This window comes from Atractosteus spatula, chromosome 21, assembly GCF_055471065.1.
Source record: "Atractosteus spatula isolate fAtrSpa1 chromosome 21, fAtrSpa1.hap1, whole genome shotgun sequence".
Taxonomy (NCBI): domain Eukaryota; kingdom Metazoa; phylum Chordata; class Actinopteri; order Semionotiformes; family Lepisosteidae; genus Atractosteus; species Atractosteus spatula.
The window spans coordinates 7,109,638-7,131,765 of record NC_142726.1 but is presented as its reverse complement, the minus strand read 5'-3'; the positions used below and the strand labels follow the sequence as shown (position 1 = coordinate 7,131,765).

Here is a 22,128-nt window from a genome sequence, read left to right as displayed (position 1 = left end):
TCTCACTTCAGATGGAAGGACGCCACCAGGACTGAAACCAGCTCCTTCATGACACTTCACCTGGCAAGGGCAAATGACATCAACACATATCTCCTGGTTTTTTTATGGAACGACTTGCACAAACTTATACAATAGCTTACTGATCCAATGGCCTTGCTTTGTGCTTCGCAAATGGATGCATTGTCCATTATAACAAATAAACCAAGTACTGAGTAATTACTAGCTGACTTCAGCAAGCACATTAAGCCTCTGTTTAAATATTCTGTATTCTTCCTGACCACAACAGGCTGCCATTAAAGTATCATTTTGCCACCTGCAATAAGAGATAAGCCAAACAATTGGAGGTTTGACTGTCAGACATGGTGTTGTGCTAATGAGATAATGTCTCCCATTTAAACGCTGGTGCTTCCTGATCAATGTGTTTCTTCTGATGATGGTCATGGCTTTGGAAGCAGACATTCAATTCCCAGTTGTGAGGACAATGTTATGCCACATGTATATACCTATCACTACATCAATACTCATTCACGTTTTCTGCAAGTATGTGAAGTGTAGGAGTGAAACAACATTCTCCAACTATTCATTGAGATACATATTTAATACTGACGAAGCTATTGATTTTTGAGGATAACTTACTATACTTATTGAGAATGTTATGTAAAGACAAATCATCCACTATTATTTGAACAGTTATTAATTTTCTGATTTAACTTTAAAAACAAATAAAATAAACTCCTTTTAAGATACATGAAAAAAATTCAACACCATCATGACATTTTATATTTGAAAGGAGGAGAAAATAAATTATTTTAAAAGCTACTATTAATCCTAGCTAATATGCTCTTCTCCAATATTGTGTTAGATATAAAGGTCCAAGAGTAAAAATAAGGTAAAAAACAGTAATGTCACAACTTTGACACTGTGCAGCATTCCATGAAACAAAAATTAAAGTGAAATATGAAAATATCAAAAACCTTCCGAATTTACTTCTGATTGAAATTGATGTTCATATATCAGTCTGCGATACACCAGACAACTTGTTAACCTCAGAAAATGCTATGTGAGATATCACTGTTTACTAGCAAACAAGACGTCAGCCAAGCCTCGGATTAATGCTCTAAAATCAGTCATGAGAGGAGTCTTTCCTGATCCAGCTCTGCCTTTTATTAGGCCGGCTAAAATAAAACATGTGACTTTTGTGTCCTCAAAAATTCCCCATTTATCAAATTGGAATTCCATTAACGCATAAAGAGTGATCATCAGGGACAGAAGAATCTTCATACTGAGGACTTCAGTGAAATGAGTGAAAAGAACTCATTCAGTAATATTAGTATTGCATTTAAATAGCAAGATTAATTTGGACTTTGAACTGAAAATACCTTATCCTCTTTCATATTGTCAAAAGTACTATAATAACAGCATGAGGCAGTGAAAACATATTACTCCACTCTGCAAGATCTGGGTAAAGTACAGTACATACAGTATTTGTTGTATTTCAAATATTTTCACATACATTTTCCAAAGAAGCATTGGGAAAACTGTCATTTGAAAATACTTGTTGTTGAATATTGGAATATGTTCGAAAAATATTTAGAAAGTATCCGAATGTATTTACAACTGCTTTCAAGTATTTTCAATGAATGATTTAGATTTTCTGGATGTAGGTGAAGGTAGTTTTCATATACTGATAAGCTTTACAATAGAGGAGCTATTCAAAAACAAACAGGGCTCTGCAGGCATAAATTATATTTAAAATATGCTATTTTAATTAAAAATATATTTGAGGCCTTTTAAATATCAACTTAAATTCTTCACTCTGGTCGACTTTGAAAAAAAGAAACATCAGCACAACTCAGAATCCCATCATATGCCTATATTGTGAAGGAGAATGTCACAAAAGAATGTTTTTGATAAGTCATCTACAGTAATGACATTATGACACACATCTTATCACAAAAACAATTAAAAGAAAAAAATACTGCACCTTTCAATTAAGATAAGATAACTGTAATGATCATAGTTCACAAGACGCCTGCAATAAAACTATTATTTGAATGTGCTGGGTAGTTATTCACTGATAGAGTACCAATGGTATTTCTTAATTAAAGAAAAAAGGCAATTACTGGGTTTTCCTCGGGGGACCTCTGGGGTCCCCACTCCTCTCAAAGCTTTAGAGGGTCCCCAACAATAAACTCCAAACATAGCGAATGCATACTGTATATAATATGCAATAAAAATGGAGAAAGTCGAGTTCCAGACAGTTTTCTTAGGACATTTACTCTATATTACATATAGAGTAGAAATAACAACAGCTACACGGAGTATTTCTGATTGGATTCACTGTAAATCAGAAATTCAGTAAAGCGTTCAGAAAATGAAGTTTTGTACTACTATATACAAAAAACAACAAACAACAAACAACAAAATATGCCAGAAATTTAACATGGTTGTTAAAGTCTAGAGCAAGGCGTAAAATTACAAATCAAATACATTTTTACAAATTAACTTTGTTCCATCCTTTGCATAAGTTTCCAATTAGAACAAGTATGAGATTATCGCTAATGGTTTATCAGTTGTTACGTCTTGCTTAAACCCTTCCAACTGTCACATTTTCTTATGATGATAAGGGTTCATTGATAAGAACACACACTGTAAAACCAATAACATCACCATTTTGTGACGATGATAAATCACTGAGAAACACAAAATCCCCTTGTGGGGGATAGAAAGATAGCAAAGAACCTCTCACTGTCCAATGTCCAATCAAGGTGAATTTTGCTTTATAGGTTCTTTAATGGACTGTGAAGCCCTACGTGCAAGTCTATACTTTGTCATTTCTCAGTATACATAACTGTATATAAACTCAATGCTATTATAACATACTGTAACAAAGAACAACATTAACAAATAGAGGGGTGTAAATGAAGCACAAATGTGAGTGAAAAATCAGTCCCTGACACCATCTTGCCTAGAAAGCAAACTTTAAAAACAAATCTTCTCTCTATAGTCCCTTAATTTCAGGCATGGTCAAGTGGCTGCCTTTGTTGCTGGTCCAGTGTGGTTTCATATACTCACTCATAGACACAAACATATATTCATTTACAAAACAAACAAGCCACACACAAAACACATAGGATCATTATTTACAAATATTTGCAATGACACAAACATATATTCATTTACAAAACAAACAAGCCACACACAAAACACATAGGATCATTATTTACAAATATTTGCAATTTGTAACATGTATAAGTATCTTTAGGCTTTTACAGAGCTAAGACTCAGCTACCTGGGTGTCCCAGTGAGCTGCAAATCCTAACACCATCTGAATAAGACATAAATTAGTAAGGTATTTCATTTAAAAGAAGAGGCCCTATAAACAGAAGTCCACTCTGTCCTGATGCCAAACTGAAGGTAAACTTTTTACTTGTATCAAATTAAGTAAGATTTACACAACAAAGAGAGTTTCTTCTGGTCTGGCGGACACTACAAAAAAGACTTAACTATTTCCACAGCTGTAGGAATGAAAATGAAAGTTTGGTATAATCAGGTAACAAGAGTGACACCCGATCGTGGTGTGGTTGCTTGTGTCGTGTGTCATCACAGAGTGCTCTGGGTTTCATTCCACCCTGGTGTCACTGACTTTCTTTAAAAACACCTGCTCACTGGATGGGCAGCATGGTGGCACGCCAGCTAGCAGTCCTGGGCATTGTGGGGACCCTGCGCTCAATTCCTGGGGTGCTGTCTGCATTCTCCCTTTATTCTCTTGGATTTCCTCTGGGTGCTCTGGTTTCCTCCCAGTCCAAAGACATACTGGTAGCTTTATTGTCTTCGATGCGATGGATTGGCATGCCATTGAGGGTGCACCCTGCCTTGTGCCCGTTGCTTGCTGTAATAGGCTCCGGCTACCCCGCAATTGGACAAAGTGATTAGAAATGGATCGATAGATGTTCATTTACTTGGTCTGCTTTACAAATATTTCCATTTCTATCTGCTGAGGAGGATAAATTACCAATAGAACCTACTGAACTGTGGCCCTCCTGGCCACAGCTACAGCTTTAAAGTTCAGAAGTACAATGATCTACTGGGTAAGGTCTGGGAGATCATTATTTACTGTCATAAAGATAATGTGACTGTTATCTTAATTGGCCAGCACCGGTCAAAGACCTTAGCCAGTGAAGAAACATTCGCTTTCCCAGCTCCTCATTCCTCTCCTGGGTTTCATGAATATTTGATAAAAATGCACGACCACAGTAAGAGATGAGGGAAGTGCAGTGAAGCATGATGAGGAAACAGTAGGAGAACAATAAACCGCAATGTGTGATACATCCATGTAACACTACTGCACAGCAAAGTTGTTGCAAAGTATAAGCATGACAAAACTGTGGGAAAAGTGAAAATGTGCAGACTTCAAGGCCCCAGTGTTCCCAGAAATCACCTACAACCTACAACCCAGGGGCTACGACCAAATGCAGGATTCCCATATACCTGACTAATGGACTTATCCTCGAAGTAACCCTTCTACTTGCCTCTTACACAACTAGTGGACCTGTCACCCTTCCTCAGTCAAGCACAGGGTCTGGAAGTCCCAGGAAACTCAAACTCCCTTGCAGGGTTTATAAGGAATAACCAGTAATCAGCCCCCTTTGAGAAAGAAAAAGTACAGTTTTGAACAACATGTGATACTGTACATCCTTGCAGATGACATAGCTGTGCCTGTTTCCTTACGTCTTGTGTCAAGTCCACATTGATGCCATCTAAGGTCTCACACACAATTCTATATCTTTTCCCACGTTTATTGTGCTTATCATTAAAGTTGGTAATGAGACGAGGCAGATGGCATGTCGGGGGATGGTAATTAATCCGAAATTATTTTTGTAAGTGGTAGAAGTCTCTGGTGACGTCCAACCTGCTGTCATGTGATATGTTATGAGGCTCAGTTGTAGAGCAATGTAGATGATACCCTGATGAGACCAACAGTACAGGCTGTGTCTGAACATTCAGATCCACCTTATTCTGGGGATCTTCAGACATACATACCTAGAAAACACTGTAACAATAATGTATAAAAAGGAAGGGTTACACACAACTGCTGTGAGATAGTGAGTCGTTTACTTGCTACTTGCAATTACCATATAAGAAGACTTAATACAAACCACACGAGCACTGCCTCTGGTACTCATGCTAACCCAGTAGAGTATTAAAATGATACCGGCTCCACAACTCCCATCTTCCTCACCTGGTGCTACACAAGGCACGGACTGCTGAGACCTCACAGAGTACCTGCCTGTTCCACCCAGTGCTCATGAACTGATGATGACCAAGACGCCCCAATCAGGTTTTGCACTACTGGAAGTGAAACAATGTCACCTGCAAGGACCAATTCCACGTCAAGTGGATATGGACACCTGAGACTCTTCTTATCGTACATTCTGGCAGCATGGGCACCTGTCAGCTCGCACAGCGGGCTTAGACATCCCGATGGGAGCGCACAACTCCCACTGGGGGAAGCAATGATGAGCTCAGAACATACTGGGAAACGTAAGAAAGGATGCAGAGGAGGTCATTTGGGCCCATGCAATGGATCAGTTTGATCCATGCAATGGATCAGCTGTCTTTCTAAGCCCTCTGTGTCTGGTTGAGCTTCAGGTATGTGGCTTGGAAGTAAACTTTAGAAAGAAAATGAAGTGCAAGCACAGGGATACCAGAGTGAAATATACTACAGCTGATTTTCTTTAAATATGTATAAGAACACAGGGGGTCTAACCAAGGAGTCAGGTGAGTCTTGGGAAACTGGTAGCATTGTTAGCAGGGGAGAAGCCTGGTTCTTTGTCCACTAGTTAGGAGGGGACTGGCTACCATGATTACCCTGTTGCATTTCTGAAATGCTACAAAAAAGAATATGTGAATCAGTTTAGAATGCTACCACTTCACAACATCACGCTTCAGAGTTAGGATTATATCTAGTGACTTTATAAACATTTAAACCTTTGTCAAATTCACCTCTATTATTTACTTCATATTTCGGAAAGTGACGTCTTCATGCCTTCGCAGGAAGTATTCCAAGGAAATCAAAGGCGCTAGTGCACCGGCCACGTCAAAGCAAAAGCCCTGCAATATGAATTGATCGATCGGTTATGTAATGTCTCCGACCGTGCCAGTCACGTGCGTGCTTGGAAGGTGAGGGCGAATATTAAAATGACGCCCCGCGCGGACCGTGCTCGTCTCGCCGTGCAGCTGCAGAAGTTCAGGGAGAGTGGCCGCACGCCTGCTGTGAAGAATGCAGCCTATATTCAGCAGGAACGGGAAAGAGACGCCAGAGCCAGTGAAAGCCAAAATTACGGGTAAGGTACATGAGTACATGTGTTCTGTGTTTGTTTTGCATGAATGCCTCAGATGGAAATGGTAGGCAATTTCACTCTTGCCGTACTTTAAATGCCCGGAAATAGAAGCGAGCCATGCAAAGCGGAAACAGTTGAACGTGAATGTAAATTAAGAGTGGAGAAATTATTTTTACGCGGCGCGTGTTATGATTTTACAGTAGCATTTTTTTTCCCTCGTAGAGCAAAAGCCGCTTTTTCCGCAGTTTCACCCCCCAGAATAATGAAAAACACGTCCGTAACGCAAAGCTGAAAATATGATAATAAGAAGTAATAGAAAACTTTTGAACAGCTGATATGTATGGAGAGTGCTCAATTGTATTAACATCCACACAGCTCCTGTGAAACCCCACATACACCAAACATACTGATTCAGAGTTTGTTTTGGATGAAGATCACGTCCAGAACAAGTTTACATTCTGGTGCCAAGGCAAACACACTGCGGATAGTAAATAAATAGATACTAAACTGGAGGTGATTTAACACACATTTGTAACATGCGTATTATGAATCATATATCCACATATTTTCTTTTCTTTTTTAATTTGTGCTATAAACTGTATGTTACTGGGTCGAATGCAAATAAACATTTAGTCCATGCTGAAAGGAGACGTGAGGAAATGCAACGTTGTTTTTTCAGCATGGAATAAACCTTGACTCGTTTCTCTGCAGCTACGCATGCTGACGCTTTTTCCTACTTAAACTAGTGCAAATAAACATGTTGCTCTTCATTGAAAATTGGGTTTAAAATATCGAAGCTACAAAGTAGCAACGAATTTTGTCAATGGTACGAAACGTTGCAAAAAGCCTGTTCTTTAGGTTTTTAAAAAGAAAATGAAAATTTGAAAAAGGGACAGTGCTAAAACTGAAGCTAATACTATCATTACCACAATGAAAGATGATATGGAGCCATGAACCAGATTTGAAACGAAGAGCAATATCTTTACTGCTAGACCCCGTAGTTCACTGCTAGCTGTAATTTAGCAGCTAGTTTAATAGCTTTTAATTTGAAGAGAAATCTTAAAATAACGAATCTGTTTTTTTTCTATTTTAAAGTTTTCAAATTTCAAATTAATTTTTTACTTGTTAATTAAATTCCAGTTATCGCTGGTTTTACATAAAAGATTAGATTCATTTAGAATATTTTTGTTTAATTTCAAAATAATTGCCCGTGAACTTTGGAACCCCACGACAAAATTAGTATTATTGTTGTTGGTTGTAATTATTATAAATGTTCAACTGTAGAAGCTATTGCTCTTGATTTTCTGTTCATGTGATAAATTACTGATCTAAAAATTAAACCAATTTTATTCTCGGCATCACAATGAAGTATGATGTGTGACTCATTTTGTATTAGTTACAGGCTTAAAGGTAAACTTATTTTTTTCTGAATTCTTATGAACTGTTACAACACAGTGGTGGTGATTTCTTTCAAAGAAAGGGCTAAAAATGTACTAGCAAAGGTCGGAGTCGGAGAAGTTTTGTAAACAGCAGAATTGAACTAAATGAACTCTATAGCACAAATATGTATTGTTGATTGCTCATAAGCATACTGTACACAGTTATACATTCTTTTATACTTATTATATACACAGGTTGATATGTTGCTTGCAAAAAATGGATTATTCGCCAGATTGTGTTTGAAGTTCAATATATAAATTCAGCAGATTTAAAACAAAATCTTTAAAAATTAAGAATGAACACATACAAAGTTTTTGATCAAAGAATTTTAAAATGGCTTTCTTTTGCATCATTCTATGTACGCTTTTAGTTCTTACTATTTTAAATAGCAAATTGACAGCATGTTTAAATGTATTGGCACATTTTTAAAATTTTGTCTTAAAACATACACGTTTTTGCTGTTATATCATCTTTACGGTGATTTTTGACCTTTGGATAATACAATGTGTTTCTTCTGTGTCGGCAGGCTCTCTCCCTGCCTGGTTACAAGGCACCCTGTTACGCAATGGGCCAGGCATGTTCTGTGTGGGAGAGACCTCCTACAACCACTGGTTCGATGGGATGTCCCTAATTCACAGCTTCACTTTCAAAGATGGTGAGAAAACTCTGTTATGTGAATAAACAAATGCATAAAACTCTAGAGAGTAAACATTCATTTGTACAAATTTGCATACTATGTAAGACCTCCAATTAAGAAAAAGCAGTTCTAAGACGTACTGAAGATCCGTTCACTTGACTATTTCTTAATCAGTTCTTCAGATTCTCCTAGCTTGATTTCATGGTGCTGTTGTGAAGTTTTTTGTTTATCTTGAATTTACAACATACAGTGCCTTTCTGGCACTTGGTATGATTGGTGTCAGATTTCTCTCTGTTCTCCAGGTGAAGTTTATTACAGAAGTAAATACCTCCGCAGTGATACGTATAAGAAGAACATTAAAGCTGACAGGATAGTGGTGTCTGAATTTGGAACCATGGCTTACCCAGATCCCTGCAAAAGCATCTTCACAAAGTAAGCAGGGACACATCAACTTAACTTCTAGTTCACTCACTGTAGCCTTTAGTCTTGCACAGGAATTGGCACCTTCACAGTCAGGAATATCTGATGGCTACACTCAGAGTGGAGACGCTCACTGGGCGCCTGATATTAACATTTTGAAGGTGCAGATGTGAAACATGTTGAATGTTAAGTTGGTACTTTTAAGTGTCACTTAAAATTACCAAATTGGCTAATGCAGTTTATAACAGAAGGTTGGGAGGAAGGCTAGATCCTACTCTTGCACACTTGCGTTTTCCTTTGTATACAAGTGTGGGACCCCGGTATTCCCTCACGTACCTCTCTAGCACCCCCCCCTGCCTCCCCATTCACATCCTGGCAGCAAACTCCCCAGCTCACTCCCCACAAAAGACTCGACAAGGCGAGTCGCGCCGCACCGGACACTTCTATTGATATTTCGTCTCTATCACATCTCTTTAGGATGTAACCAATAAAGAAATGCTCTTCAGAACAATGTGGCTGATTTATTACAATACAACTGTCACAACTGCACCCACCAAAGTATTGGAATATGCCCTAGAGTTGCCAGGGCGACCAGGTACATCTGTCAGTCAGACGGTTGGTGTGACTGCGCGCTCAGGCAGGAGGTTCATTCCACCAGTGCACAGCTAGCCTCCACACTGTGTGTCATTAGGCACAGGATGTTTAAGACCAGTCTCCGAGTCACCTGCTCGCTTAGTCTTAGAGTACCCATCCTCTAGTTTTAGTGTTCTCGGCTTGTTGTTATCCTTAGACACAGACCCAGCTTGCTTTGAAAGTCCTTTGGATTCTCCCTTGTGCTTTGCTCCTGGCTATGAGCCTGGCTGGTGTCCTTCAGCTTCGCTTGTGGAGTTCCTTGCGTGCTTTTGCTCCTGTGTCTTGCCGGCTACGAAACTTGCTTGTCTCCAGCTATGACTCTGGACTGTGTTTACCTGTTGGTTTTCTACGCCAGCCTGACTGTCTCACTTGCGCCCGAGTTCTCCTCACAGCCTTGAATCGCTGCTCTCATTCAGGTGGGAACAACAGTATCCCTGAAACCAGATCAAATGCTTTTAACAGACTATAGTCCTCAAACATCTTACTTAAAAGTCTGCCTTTCTTGAATGTCTGTAAAGTAGTCAAAATGGGCAAGACAAAGAGAACATGAGTCAGAAGCCAAATATTGATGTTATTTTATCTTGCTTGATTCCAGAGTGTTCTCCTATCTCTCCAACACAATACCAGACTTCACAGATAACTGCCTCATTAATATTGTCAATTACGGTGGGGATTTTTATGCTACAACAGAAACAAACTACCTTCACAAAATTGATCCCTACACCCTTGAGACAATTGAGAAGGTGAGTGCATGTCTGTAACTGAATCAAAAAGCACACGGCAACCTGGAATCTTCTTATTTGCTGAGTGATCAATAGAACTGGCACTTGACATTTATAAATATATATTTTATTTGACATTTACCCATTTATCCCAGGAGGACTACAGGAAGTACATTGCTGTGAATCTGGCAACCTCTCACCCACATTATGACAAAGAAGGAAACACATACAACATGGGCACAACTATTGTTAACTTTGGAAAACCCAAATATACAATCTTCAAAGTCCCCTCTCCAGCTGCAGGTAATGAGGCATGATCCAGAGCTTTAATGAGACTATGCAGGGTGTCTTCAAGCGGAGCTTTTCAATGTGGTTCCTTTCTTGTTCATTCCTTCTAAGAATTTCAAAAGGCTGTGACTTTTAATGTACTTGAAGGAGCACCTTTTCACAAAATCACAAAACAGTGTCTAGCGGATTTCATTTTGGTGAACATTTTTTTAAAGATTTTATTTCCAGAACATCATAAATCAGAACAAAATAGCACACATTTTCTTTCTAGTCCTGTCTCCAGCTGTTATAAATGGAGGATGTAAATAACTTAAATATGCTCAAATTTAAAAATGAGGTCCTGATACAAACGGTTATTTTAAAAAATCATTGTTTAATTCCCACTGACAGGGAAAGCCAAGCAAGGTCACATAACTTCTATCTTCTGTGAACAATTTGGTGATAAAAAAATTAACTGGCATTAGCTTAGGACAAAAATAAATAGTATCATACACCCACAGGACAGAAAGAACCAAAACTACTACTACTTACAATTTGTGTAGATTCCCAGAGTCCAAGGACTTGACCTAATTAATTTTTTCTACAAGATCCTTACTTCTGTCATTCCGATGAACAAAAAACATGGACAAAAATCTCTCAACAGAGCTGTCTTTGTACAAAAAGAAAAGGTGAGGGCGCCCTCTACTGACGTACAGTTGTAACAACGTCTCCCAGTTAAACAAAAGGCACAAACTCCTTGTATCCCCTCAGGGATTTACAAAAGGAAACGGAAATAGTTCCGCTGATATGGAAATACAGCTGCCTTCACTTTTCAGACCTGGAGCTGGACAGTTTTAGTTCATTAAAGAGAAATACAGCGATGAAGGTGGTCAGTTTCACCTTGCTCACTCTGGACTGCTGCCCTTCAGATATGGGCACTCTCTCCTATGAACTTGAACTTGAACTTGAACTTTATTGCCATATGTAACCGGTACTGGTACAATGGAATTCTTACTTACAGAAAGTCTCTCGATTGTAAAACAAGTGTAAAAAACAAGACAAAGTGCAAACAGTGCATCAAGACAATGTACAAACAAACAGTAGACAATGTGCAAGTAAACATGTAGACAGTTTGAATGTAAACAATACAGACGTGTAAACAATGACTGGAGATGTGCAATAGATAAGAAATCATAAAGAGGTAGATGGTGTAGGTGTGGTCCGAGGGGCATGGCTAAATGTGTTCGCCAGTCTCACTGCTTGTGGATAGAAGCTATTGAAGAATCTAGTGGTCAGTGTCCGTATGCTCTTGTATCTCTGGCCTGAGGGCAGTGGGGTGAAGAGCTCATGCCCGGGGTGGTGACTGTCCTCTGTGATGGCCAGAATTCTACCACGGCAGCGGTCCTCATAGAGCTGTTTAATCTCGGTGAGACCGCAGCCGATGATCTTCTGGGCCATATTGACCATTCTCTGCAGTGCCTTTCTTTCTCGCGAAGAGGTGTTGCCATACCACACGGCGATCCCGTTGGTGAGGACGCTCTCGATGGTGCAGCGGTAGAAGTTCACCAACACATGTATTGGCATCCCCCATCGCTTGAGGCACCTCAAGAAATAAAGGCGCTGCTGAGCCTTCTTCATGATAGAGTCAGTGTTCACAGTCCAGGTTAGATCTTTAGAGATGTGAATTCCCAAAAACCTAAAGCTGGTGACTGTTTCCACTTCCGTTCCATCAATACCGAGTGGGCTGTGAGTGTATGGCCTGTGTCTCCGAAAGTCCACTATTAGCTCTTTCGTTTTCTTTATGTTCAAGTCCAGGTTATTGCTATGACACCACCTAAGCAGCTGTACAACTTCATCCATGTAAGTGGACTCGTCATCATCACTGATCAGTCCTATTATAGTTGTGTCATCGGCAAACTTAATGATGCGGTTGTTGCTGTGTCTTGCTGTGCAGTCGTGAGTAAATAGGGAGTACAACCTTGGACTCAGACAGCAGCCTTGTGGGGTTCCAGTGCTCAGGGTGAGTGGTGTTGATGTTTTATTGCCTATCCGCACCACCTGTGGTCTCTCGATAAAAAAGTCCAGCAGCCAGTTGCAGACAGAGTTGCACAGACCTAATCCCCTGAGCTCTGCTCTCTATTTTTAAAGCCTACTACATGGTAGAATCTGGTCATTTCTGAGGGCTTTTAGAAATTTCTCATCTGCAAAGTGACTTCGCGAGGTTTTGTAACTAGGCGGATAAAGGGCCAGCTTGTGAACGCGGTGTGACACCCTACTCATCGAGATCGCAGATGAACTGGAGCCCAGGGGGTGGGCCAGTCCCTTTCTCTTATAGACGATACTAGTTCATACTTAGCTTTCCTTAAAAACACCAATAAACATAAGTATTTTTCTCACTCCCTTGTCATTCAATATGTAATTGTGATGTTTTACAATGAGTGGTACCCATCTGAGGTTCGTTCACATAGACAAAATCTTCTTTTATTGTAATCAGTCACACCCATACTGTATAAGGCAACTACCTATAGCCTCCTAGCTTACTGCAGGTGTAGTCATTATTTGTATTAATCTATCAGGCATTTTCTTCTGTACAGTATCATGACCATGTGGTTTAAAATATGTCTTCGAGCCTCTAAATAACTAGTTTCTTCCTAGATAATTTGAATCCTGGTCTGAGGAACCTTGAGTCCCTGTGTTCTGTGCCTTGTCGCTCTGCACTTTACCCCAGCTACTTCCACAGCTTTGGAATGACCAAGAATTATATCATCTTTATTGAGCAGCCTTTCAAACTAGACATCCTAAAGCTGGCCACTGCCTACTACAGAGGAGTCAACTGGGCCGGCTGTCTCAAGTTCGAAGCCAATGACGTTGTAAGAACCTACAGTAGCTTACGGTAGTGGTATCTTTTTTTATAGACATATTTACAGTTAAGTCAACATTAATAAAGATCAAGGATCTAAGTGATAATGTATGGGAATCAGTCAATTCTCTGAAGTGCATTTTGATACCCTATATAATTATCAGATAACCTATTTATAGACATGGGGTGTAAAACACTCATTTAACTAGGTATTTATTGAAATGCAGCACACTCCAAAGCTATGATGGAGGTCATTGTGTATTTTATTTAATGTACAGCCAATGTGTTAATTCCCAGTTTATCGTGAAGTAAAATGCTTTAATCCAGAACCAAATGCAGTGATGGACTGCTGCTGATCATGTGTTTGTGTTTTTCAGACTCTGATCTATGTGATTGATAGGAAGACCCAGAAGACTTTGTCAACTAAATTCTATGCTGATGCATTGGTGGTCTTTCATCACATCAATGCATATGAAGATAAAGAGCATATTGTATTTGATATCATCGCATACAAAGATAGCAGTCTGTATGATATGTTCTACTTGGCTAACTTGCAGGAGGAGTCAGAAACATTTATTGAGAAACACAAGCTTTCATCTCCTCCTGTCTGCAAGCGGTTTGTTCTCCCCCTGGGTTCTGACCAGGTATAACATATTATTTTACATATTAAGTGGTGCCTAATCAACAGACTTCTTCAAGCTTTTTGTAGTTCGTTCAGTTATCTTCTGCTACACAGAAGAGCGGTAACAATGTTGAGACACGTATTGTTTTGATTTTTAGCTAAAACTGAAACAATCTACAAAACAAGAAAAAGGTTACGAAGTCTATGACCTAACCAGTGTTTTGTTACCATTATTCTGAAGGTCAAAACCTCAGACTTACAAATGCTTTGATGTATTTTAGAACTGCATTATTTTACAGTGAAAAATTAATTGACAATTGTATTTACATTCTGCTACAGTCACTTTCTGTTTCGCAGGATGCTCCTGCTGACAAAAACCTTGTTAATCTCCTCAACACCACAGCCACTGCAGTGAAGCAAAAGGATGGTTCTGTGTACTGCAGTCCTGAAGTAATATGTGAAGGTAAAACCTTGATGTTGCTGTTAGTATTATAATCCTTGCTTGTTCTTGTTCAGTCATGTCCTAAATACACATGAACATTCAGCACACTGCCAACGTTTGCTTCCTATCGGACAGTAGGTGGTTTCTCTTATAATTATGCTTTCTCTAACAGGAGTGGAACTACCAAGAATTAACTATGAATCCAATTGTAGGAAATATCGCTATTTCTATGCCGCCAGGGTGGAGTGGAAGCCATTTCCAACAAAGGTATACAAGGAGCTTACTGTATATTCATTATCACTGACTGCAATCCAGTTTATATGTATACTGTATATGTGAATTCGATATATATAGATCTTATAAATATATAGATCTTATAAATACCCATATAGATTTTGTAAATCCCACTCAATTTATTTTAAGTGCCAGCTTACTGAAGAATTCCGAATGCACTGTATTTACAGTGTGGGCATGCTGTTTGTGCTTTTACAGGTAGCTAAAGTAGATGTTGCCACAAAAACAATGCTAGAGTGGGAAGAGGAAGATTGCTGGCCAGCCGAGCCTGTTTTTGTCCCCTCGCCGAATGCAGTGGAGGAAGATGACGGTGAGATGAGAATTTTGTGTTCAATTTGTAATTGTCTTGTGATTTTGTTTTCCTGTGCCCACTCTGTTTGGAATTGCTAATTGCTTAAGACTCAGCTCACAGCTACACCTTTAGCTCTGGAAAAATGGGGAACTGCAGACATGATCAGGTCTTGTGCTGTTCATACTTTTTTATGACATGCTGCAAGCTTCACAGAGCCTGAGCGCGGTGTTAGCGCTGAGGACAAGAGTCGTGGGTCTCTCAGTGATGTACAGTAACAACAAGTTTATAGGCTTCTGAATGTCACTGGGGAGTGGCTGTTTTGAATTCTGAACCCTGGGAATCCCAGTCAAAGTCAGAAAAGGCTTAACTCAGTGATATATGGATTAAAGGACTCAGAATGCACTCCAGAAGAGCATCTTTACTGGTGGAGCCACTTGGGTTCCTCATTTCTGTGCGGTGTGATACTGCAATCAGTGTTATTCAAACTGGTTTTCATAGCGTTTGTGTTGGACAGCTTTTCAAAAGACAATTCCATAATATTCCTGTTACCCAGAATCGACAGACTGTATTCACACAGATAATGTCAACACCATTATGCATTTCTTCTATGGTAGACCCAACATGATTTTAGGGATTCTCTGTAGATTGTTAAGAAGCAAAAATAAGGATCTCTTCTGAAAAAAATAAATCTTTTCTTTCAGGCATCATTTTATCCTCCATCATTTCAACAGATCCACACAAGCCACCGTTTTTGCTCATACTGAACGCAAAGAATTTCCAAGAGATCGCACGTGCCTCTGTCAACACCACTGTTCACCTTGACCTACACGGCCACTTCATCCCACAGCAGGCTGAAGAGCAAGTCATGAAGCATGTCGGCTTCAACTCGCAGTGCTAGTCACAGGGCTGGGCCCATCACACATCTCGGAAATATAAGATAAGATCACTTTATTGGCCATTTCTTGCATTAGGAATTCATATTTCCCATATTTCTCCATGACACACACAGACAGGGAGAGAAGCTTTGGGTCAGAGCACAGGGTCAGCCATTGTACAGCGCCCCTGGAGCAGCTGGGGTTAAGGGCCTTGCTCAGTGACCCAATGGAGTAGGATTCCTCTGCCAGCTGCAGGATTTGAACCGGCAACCTTCCAGCCACAGGCACAGGTCCTTAGCCACAGAGCCACTGCTCTGCGCCATATAGCACAAACACTGGCTAACAAAGGTGGTAACAAGAAAAGCTGTTTAACAGACACTAGTAGAAAACAACTGACATACAGTTTAATGTCTGTATGGAGCTGCAATATGTCTATATGCAGATGCTTTTTTATTATTATTATTATTTTCCTAGCTGTTGCATTAAGTGAAACTACAAGGATCGATTGTCCTGGTACAGTGACAACAAAATAAAAAATAGAAGGTTGTTCTGTAAATCAAGTTTGACATGATGTAATTTCATTTGTAGTCTTTTTGGATGCAGTATTTTGAGGAAAGGAAAGTGAAATTTGTTTTTTCTCTTATTTTAAAAGTTAAAAACAAAGTGAGATGTAAGAAATTGTAGTAGCTAAGTATGATTTTAAAAAATGGATTGTTGAGTAAAGGATTACTGTAATTTACTATTCTATTCCTGAAGCATTAATAGTAATGCTTTGATTTCAAACATTTTCATTGTTTATAAGAAGAATAAAGTTTAAATAGTTTGTCAGAATTGAAATTCTGAGAGTATATCTCACCTGCCAATACAACTGTATTTGAATATGAAAATAGGATTTCTCACAATGCTGTTTGTCTGCATCTTATCACTTTTTTTTTTGGAACATTTATATTTCTGTGAAATCTTCAGAAATGCAAAGATAATGAAATGTGAATGGAATAAGAATCTGTGAAAGATTTATTTGTGTAAAATGTTTAAATTTAGTTTCTTCTTAATATTAAGCCAGAAAACAGTGATTATTGTAAAAATCAAAATATGAATAAAAGTTCTTTATTTTTTAAGAGGTTGCTTTTTTAAGTGTTTGAGTATAAACTATTCTTTGTGACTTTACATGTTATATATAAGACGCACACACTCACACCAGGACTGATTTTCCCAGAAGCCAATTAACCTACCACTATATCTATGGACTGTGGGAGGAAATCAGAACTCCTGGAGGAAACCCACAAACTCAGGGAGAACATACATGCACATACTGTACTGTAGGAGCTCGGGTAACCATTGCACTACCTCCCAGATCACAAGTAGTAAACCCATGAAATACAGTACAATAACACATTAAACTGATAGGCATGTCATATTACACCTGAATTTACCATGATGTTTTTTTTTTATTAAACTGTCCCTGAGAAAGTGTTTCTTAGGTTGAAAAGACAGGAGTAATTCTAGTTCCCAATTGAGTTGAAATTCCTGACTCATCATCCACTGGGTCATCATCCAATATGGGGCAACCAAGAGTATCTATCGACCTGGAAAAGGGGTCGAGAATCTAGCAGTGAAGGGGACCCAGGAGAGACAACTCTGAGTGAGGGTGCTGTGGCAGAGACTTTTGGTTGAATTGCTGGGACGTGTGAGTGTGGGTCGCCGATGGTGTTTGGTGACGGTTATGTTGTCTAAATTGGCTAGTGTTTTTGCTGGCTATACAGTGCGTTTTTTTTTTTCTTTTTTGTGTCTGCTTTCCTCTCCCTTTAAGGTCTTTCTGCCATCCTAGCATGAAGAGTACAGCAGACGACAATCGTCACTGAGTAAGTTGCACCCTGTTTGCCTTGTTGCCCGTCCACTACCACACGGCCTGAGGAGACACATTAGATGGGTGGGGGTAGGATAGCTCAGTGGGCTAAACCACTGCCTTGGCTTTCACTGTCTTGGAGTTCCAGGAGAGCAGCTTCAAAATCCCACCTGCAGTTATCTCTCATCACGCTTTAGTAGGTGGCGGTGCTGAGCAGGCTGGAACCAGACCTGGACCAGTGGTACAGTGGGGAAAGGACAACATGAAACCAGCCAATCTGCATAAAATCAATTTGGCAAGTAGCCCTCAGATGTTTCTCTCTGTCTAAATCCCGTGATCAGCTGGATATCCCTGCCCCTCATTCAGGTCCTTGAGTTTTCAGTGCAGTTGGAGAGGGGATCACCTAGCCAGCAAGAACATAAAACTTGAGGTGAGATGACTCAGGCACTCTCTTCTTCACCTGCCCTGTTTTTGTTGCAGACTGCAGAGCTGGCAAGGTACGATAGAACCGTGATTTGAGACAATATGGCGATAGTGGACGTTTTTTTTTATTTGGAACATGACAAAGAGAAACAGGACTGTGTTTTCTGCAAGGAGTGCTCCTAGAGGATTTTTTTTTGCTTCTTCTGCTAGCTTAATGTTGTTAAGTCGGTTTTGTTGCATGTGTACTGTGTTCAGCATCACCTTATTGTGGTTGCAAGAGGCGTGTCAGATGAAAAAGTGCACCCATGTAATTCACCTGTCTTGTGCTGATCTTTGGGAGTTCTGGGAGCTAAGCCATTCTACCAGCCTGTGTAGGGAGCAGAGTGCCAACATCATTAAAATTGCTAGGTGGCGTTGTTAGCTGTAGCTCCAGCACAAGGCCTCTACTGCCATACTGGTGCAGTACACCGTTCAGTAATTGTATCCCAAAACTGAGTCAGATCAAAAGTTGTAAGAAAACCAGTTCTAATGGATAAGCACTTTTAATTGTGGTATGTACAGTATGTAATTTAAAATTTAACAAATTAGGACATCATTGGAAGGCAATGAATGCTTTTATAAGGATCTGTGTACAACATTTTGCCTGTGTTTCAAAGATGCTTACTGTAGAGGTGAGAATATGAAATTAAATAATTGTCAATAATAAAAAAACAAATTAAAATGTTTATTCCTATTGCTGCACACTTACTGTATGGGCATTACATTAACTTATTTAAAGACATTTAAGTTACAGTGTATTTTAAGGTTTGTTTCATTTTGGAATACTCCAATAAGAGTAAATGGATTTTTTAGTGTTTAATCCATTATATTAAGTAACAATATGCTGCAAAATAAAATTGAAGCACTGTTTCTAATATATCGGAATGCAATATGCAGAATGATTCTCATTAAAGAAGAAACAGTTAAATTAAGATGGTTTCCATAAACAAAACACTGGAAGTAAAAGACAGCTTAATCTAGTCATAAACACTTAGTTTCGTTGATAGATAATTGTAAGATACATTTTAAGGAAGCTTTCAGTATTCCATCATGTGCACGTGGAAATCACGAGGTTCCATACAGTCCTACGAATTGCTCAACAGCAAAACAGTGTTACCCAAACATCACGTTCCAAAGTGCATCAAAAGATAGAGAACTCTAAACACCAGAAAAGTCCAAGAGCGTAAATCCGCCCTCTCCAATAATAAACAGCAATAAAAAGCACTGTGCGGCTGAAAAACATGATAACAGAGCTTTATGATAACTGCATAACGATTTTAGCTGTAGTTTACATTTTCGTCAGTATTTCTTTGGTATGGCAAAGAAACAAACTGGAGCCGTCAGATTGTATGACTGTATACTTTGAGAAGCAGCTATAACTTCATTGATTTATTTCACTTATTTGAATAATATATTCAAAGAAATATATATTATATATATAAAACGGCTGAAAAAAAATCGGTGTCACACTTAATTGTCAACACACTTAATTGTCAACGATAAGACTGAGTTATCATTCGCTTTCTCTGGGTAATTGATGAAGAATACTAGCAGTCAGAATAACGCCTTTAAATGAATTTTAAAATTAACTTTCCCGTTTGCATGACTCAGACTTACGGTACTCTCCAGCCTAACAGCCGTGCCAGAAAAAAAATTTTCGATCGCCTCGAGGCGCCCTCTCTACCTCACTCATGTGGAGAGGAGAGGACGTGAATGGGGCACATCCCCAGTGGGCTGATGGACAGCTAGCGAATGAAGGTCTCTCCAGCGCCTGAAAGATTGACACCAGGTACAGTATGTTTTTCTTGGGAACTGAGGATGCAATCTGATTCTAGATTTCATCAGTTTTTTAAATAAAAATTTAGAGTGCTGCTCCTAACTGTGTTTAGTCGATAATAAATTGCAGAATAAAGGGTTCTAGGATTACTCTTTGGAATATTACTCTGTTCTGATCAAGATAACAGCACCTTTGTATTATACTGTAGGTGTGATGGGGATTAGGCGGTCTGTGCACTGTCTCTCTGTGTCTGAGGTGTTCAGGCAGCTATTTATAAGCTAGCAAGAGGTCACAACCAAAGACAGTTAATATTAAACCACAATCTTGGAGACCAAGAGTCAGGACATCTTTCCAAGATAAATGCCAGTAAAGGTCCACGTGCGATGGTCTTGTCAGGAGTGTCTTATCTCTGTGCAGCATCACTTGTACTGATTGAAGATGACCTCACTCTATGGTGCTGCCTTGATACAGCCCTTCTTGTTGGGTCATCCTGACCCAACGCAGCACTTCAGCAGTACAATGTGCATTCTCAGGCTCCTCATGTCACCTGCAAACTGTTCTTGCGAAACGAGCATGTGACACGTCTGTTGTAGATGCCTTTCTCACCACACATGAGCTCCGTTGAAAACCTGTGAGTTGAGCTGGAACCACGTGTAATGTCTAGGATGAGTCCTATAGTCCCCTTATTTGGTCTTTTATTTTCTATAATGTCCTTTGCAACAGTTTACCACAGAGCTCTTTATAGAAGTATAAAGTGGTTGGTAATACTGGACAGCAGCAGCAGACCAGGGGAACAGTGCACTGGCATGTTCTTGTCTTGGGCTTTAGAGTGAAATGGGACAGATTCTCACACGACAGCATCTGTAATCAGGTGTAAAACAAGCATTGCTGATGTAGAGCCTTAATAGTTCCAAGAGAGGTTACTAGTTTGTGATGTTTGGAGTAGACCTTCTGTCGATCAAACTTATTGATGGCAAATGTTAATCAGCATGATCATTTTACACTGCTGCCTCCCAGCACTGGGGCCCTGGCTCTTCAGCTGTGCAGTTTGCATCTGTAATAAATACCCAGGCATGGTCCTATCATTAAAAATAACAATTGCCAAAGGCCTTGGCCACAAAGGGCACTGATGCAGTTTTTCAGATTTTAGGGGTCTTTTGATATCACAATAACTGTAGCTTCCCTGAAAACAGGAGGCTGTGCCACTTGCTGTACATCTGAAACAGGGAGATTTTTAACAGTTCTGCACTTGTGAAATTGGATTGACTTGACGTACTGACTTGACGTACTGACTCACACCTGAAGAAGGCCTCATGGCCGAAACATTGTGTTCTCTTTCTTCTTTTTCAGCATGGAATAAACCTATTACTTGTACTGAAATAAAATTTGTCAATTTGAAAGTTTGGATGAATATGGCAGTATCACTGGCATTGTAGATTGTAGAGTGTTGCATTTCAGATATTGATAATCAACATGGCATCAAACTGCACCATTTCAAACAGAAACAATGTAATGTGTTGTTCACCAGTTTTATTCTTTCAACAGGTTTGTCTGTGATTACTTATTACAACTGCTTGTGGTTGTGTATGACTGTGATTGATTATTATATTTATATTTTTTCTAGTTACATATGAATGTATATATAGTCCTATATAACATAATAAAATAAAATGTTGACCTTTTAAATGGTTCACCCAAGTATTGAAGAACACCATACTATATAAAGCACAATTGCAGGTCTATTACAATAGGTAAATATACTTTAATAATCATTTATGTTTGGCTCATAGGTGAGTCCTTACATAACTGTATCTAGTTTTGTAGGATAAAAATTGAACTACATATATTACTCACAGCATACGCTCAAATTCTACCAGGATGTAGAACTCACAATACGTCTTTTATTACGAGTTTACTGCAACATTTTTCAATATTACTTGAATCAAATCACTTCATTGCTAGAACTGCGGAAAAGTGTAAAATTACAACATTAAAAGACTATCTCTTTCACAGTAATCTGAATTTATAACTCACCTATCACAAAGCAATTCTGGAATGTTATTAATTACTTTGTACGGACAGTATTTTATCCGCTAAGGTCTGACTACAGCTGTGCCTGTTGCTCCTTTTTCAGTGCCCTCTGACAGAAAATGCGTTACGCCTCCCGATTGGTGTCCCGTCTCCCCTCCCAGAAA

The 22,128-nt window shown here is 39.3% G+C and overlaps 1 protein-coding gene across 1 annotated transcript; it reads left to right on the top strand.

The window, feature by feature from the left end:
• The first annotated feature begins 6,238 nt into the window (after nucleotides 1-6,238).
• On the top strand, nucleotides 6,239-16,963 carry bco1l (beta-carotene oxygenase 1, like). The gene is made up of 11 exons (XM_088938983.1): nucleotides 6,239-6,347; nucleotides 8,311-8,439; nucleotides 8,724-8,853; nucleotides 10,070-10,217; nucleotides 10,352-10,499; nucleotides 13,119-13,333; nucleotides 13,701-13,967; nucleotides 14,303-14,408; nucleotides 14,560-14,654; nucleotides 14,880-14,991; nucleotides 15,675-16,963. The coding sequence occupies exons 1-11, from the start codon at nucleotides 6,284-6,286 to the stop codon at nucleotides 15,869-15,871; spliced, it is 1,611 nt and encodes a 536-aa protein (XP_088795109.1). The 5' UTR covers nucleotides 6,239-6,283; the 3' UTR covers nucleotides 15,872-16,963.
• The last annotated feature ends 5,165 nt before the right edge of the window (nucleotides 16,964-22,128 follow it).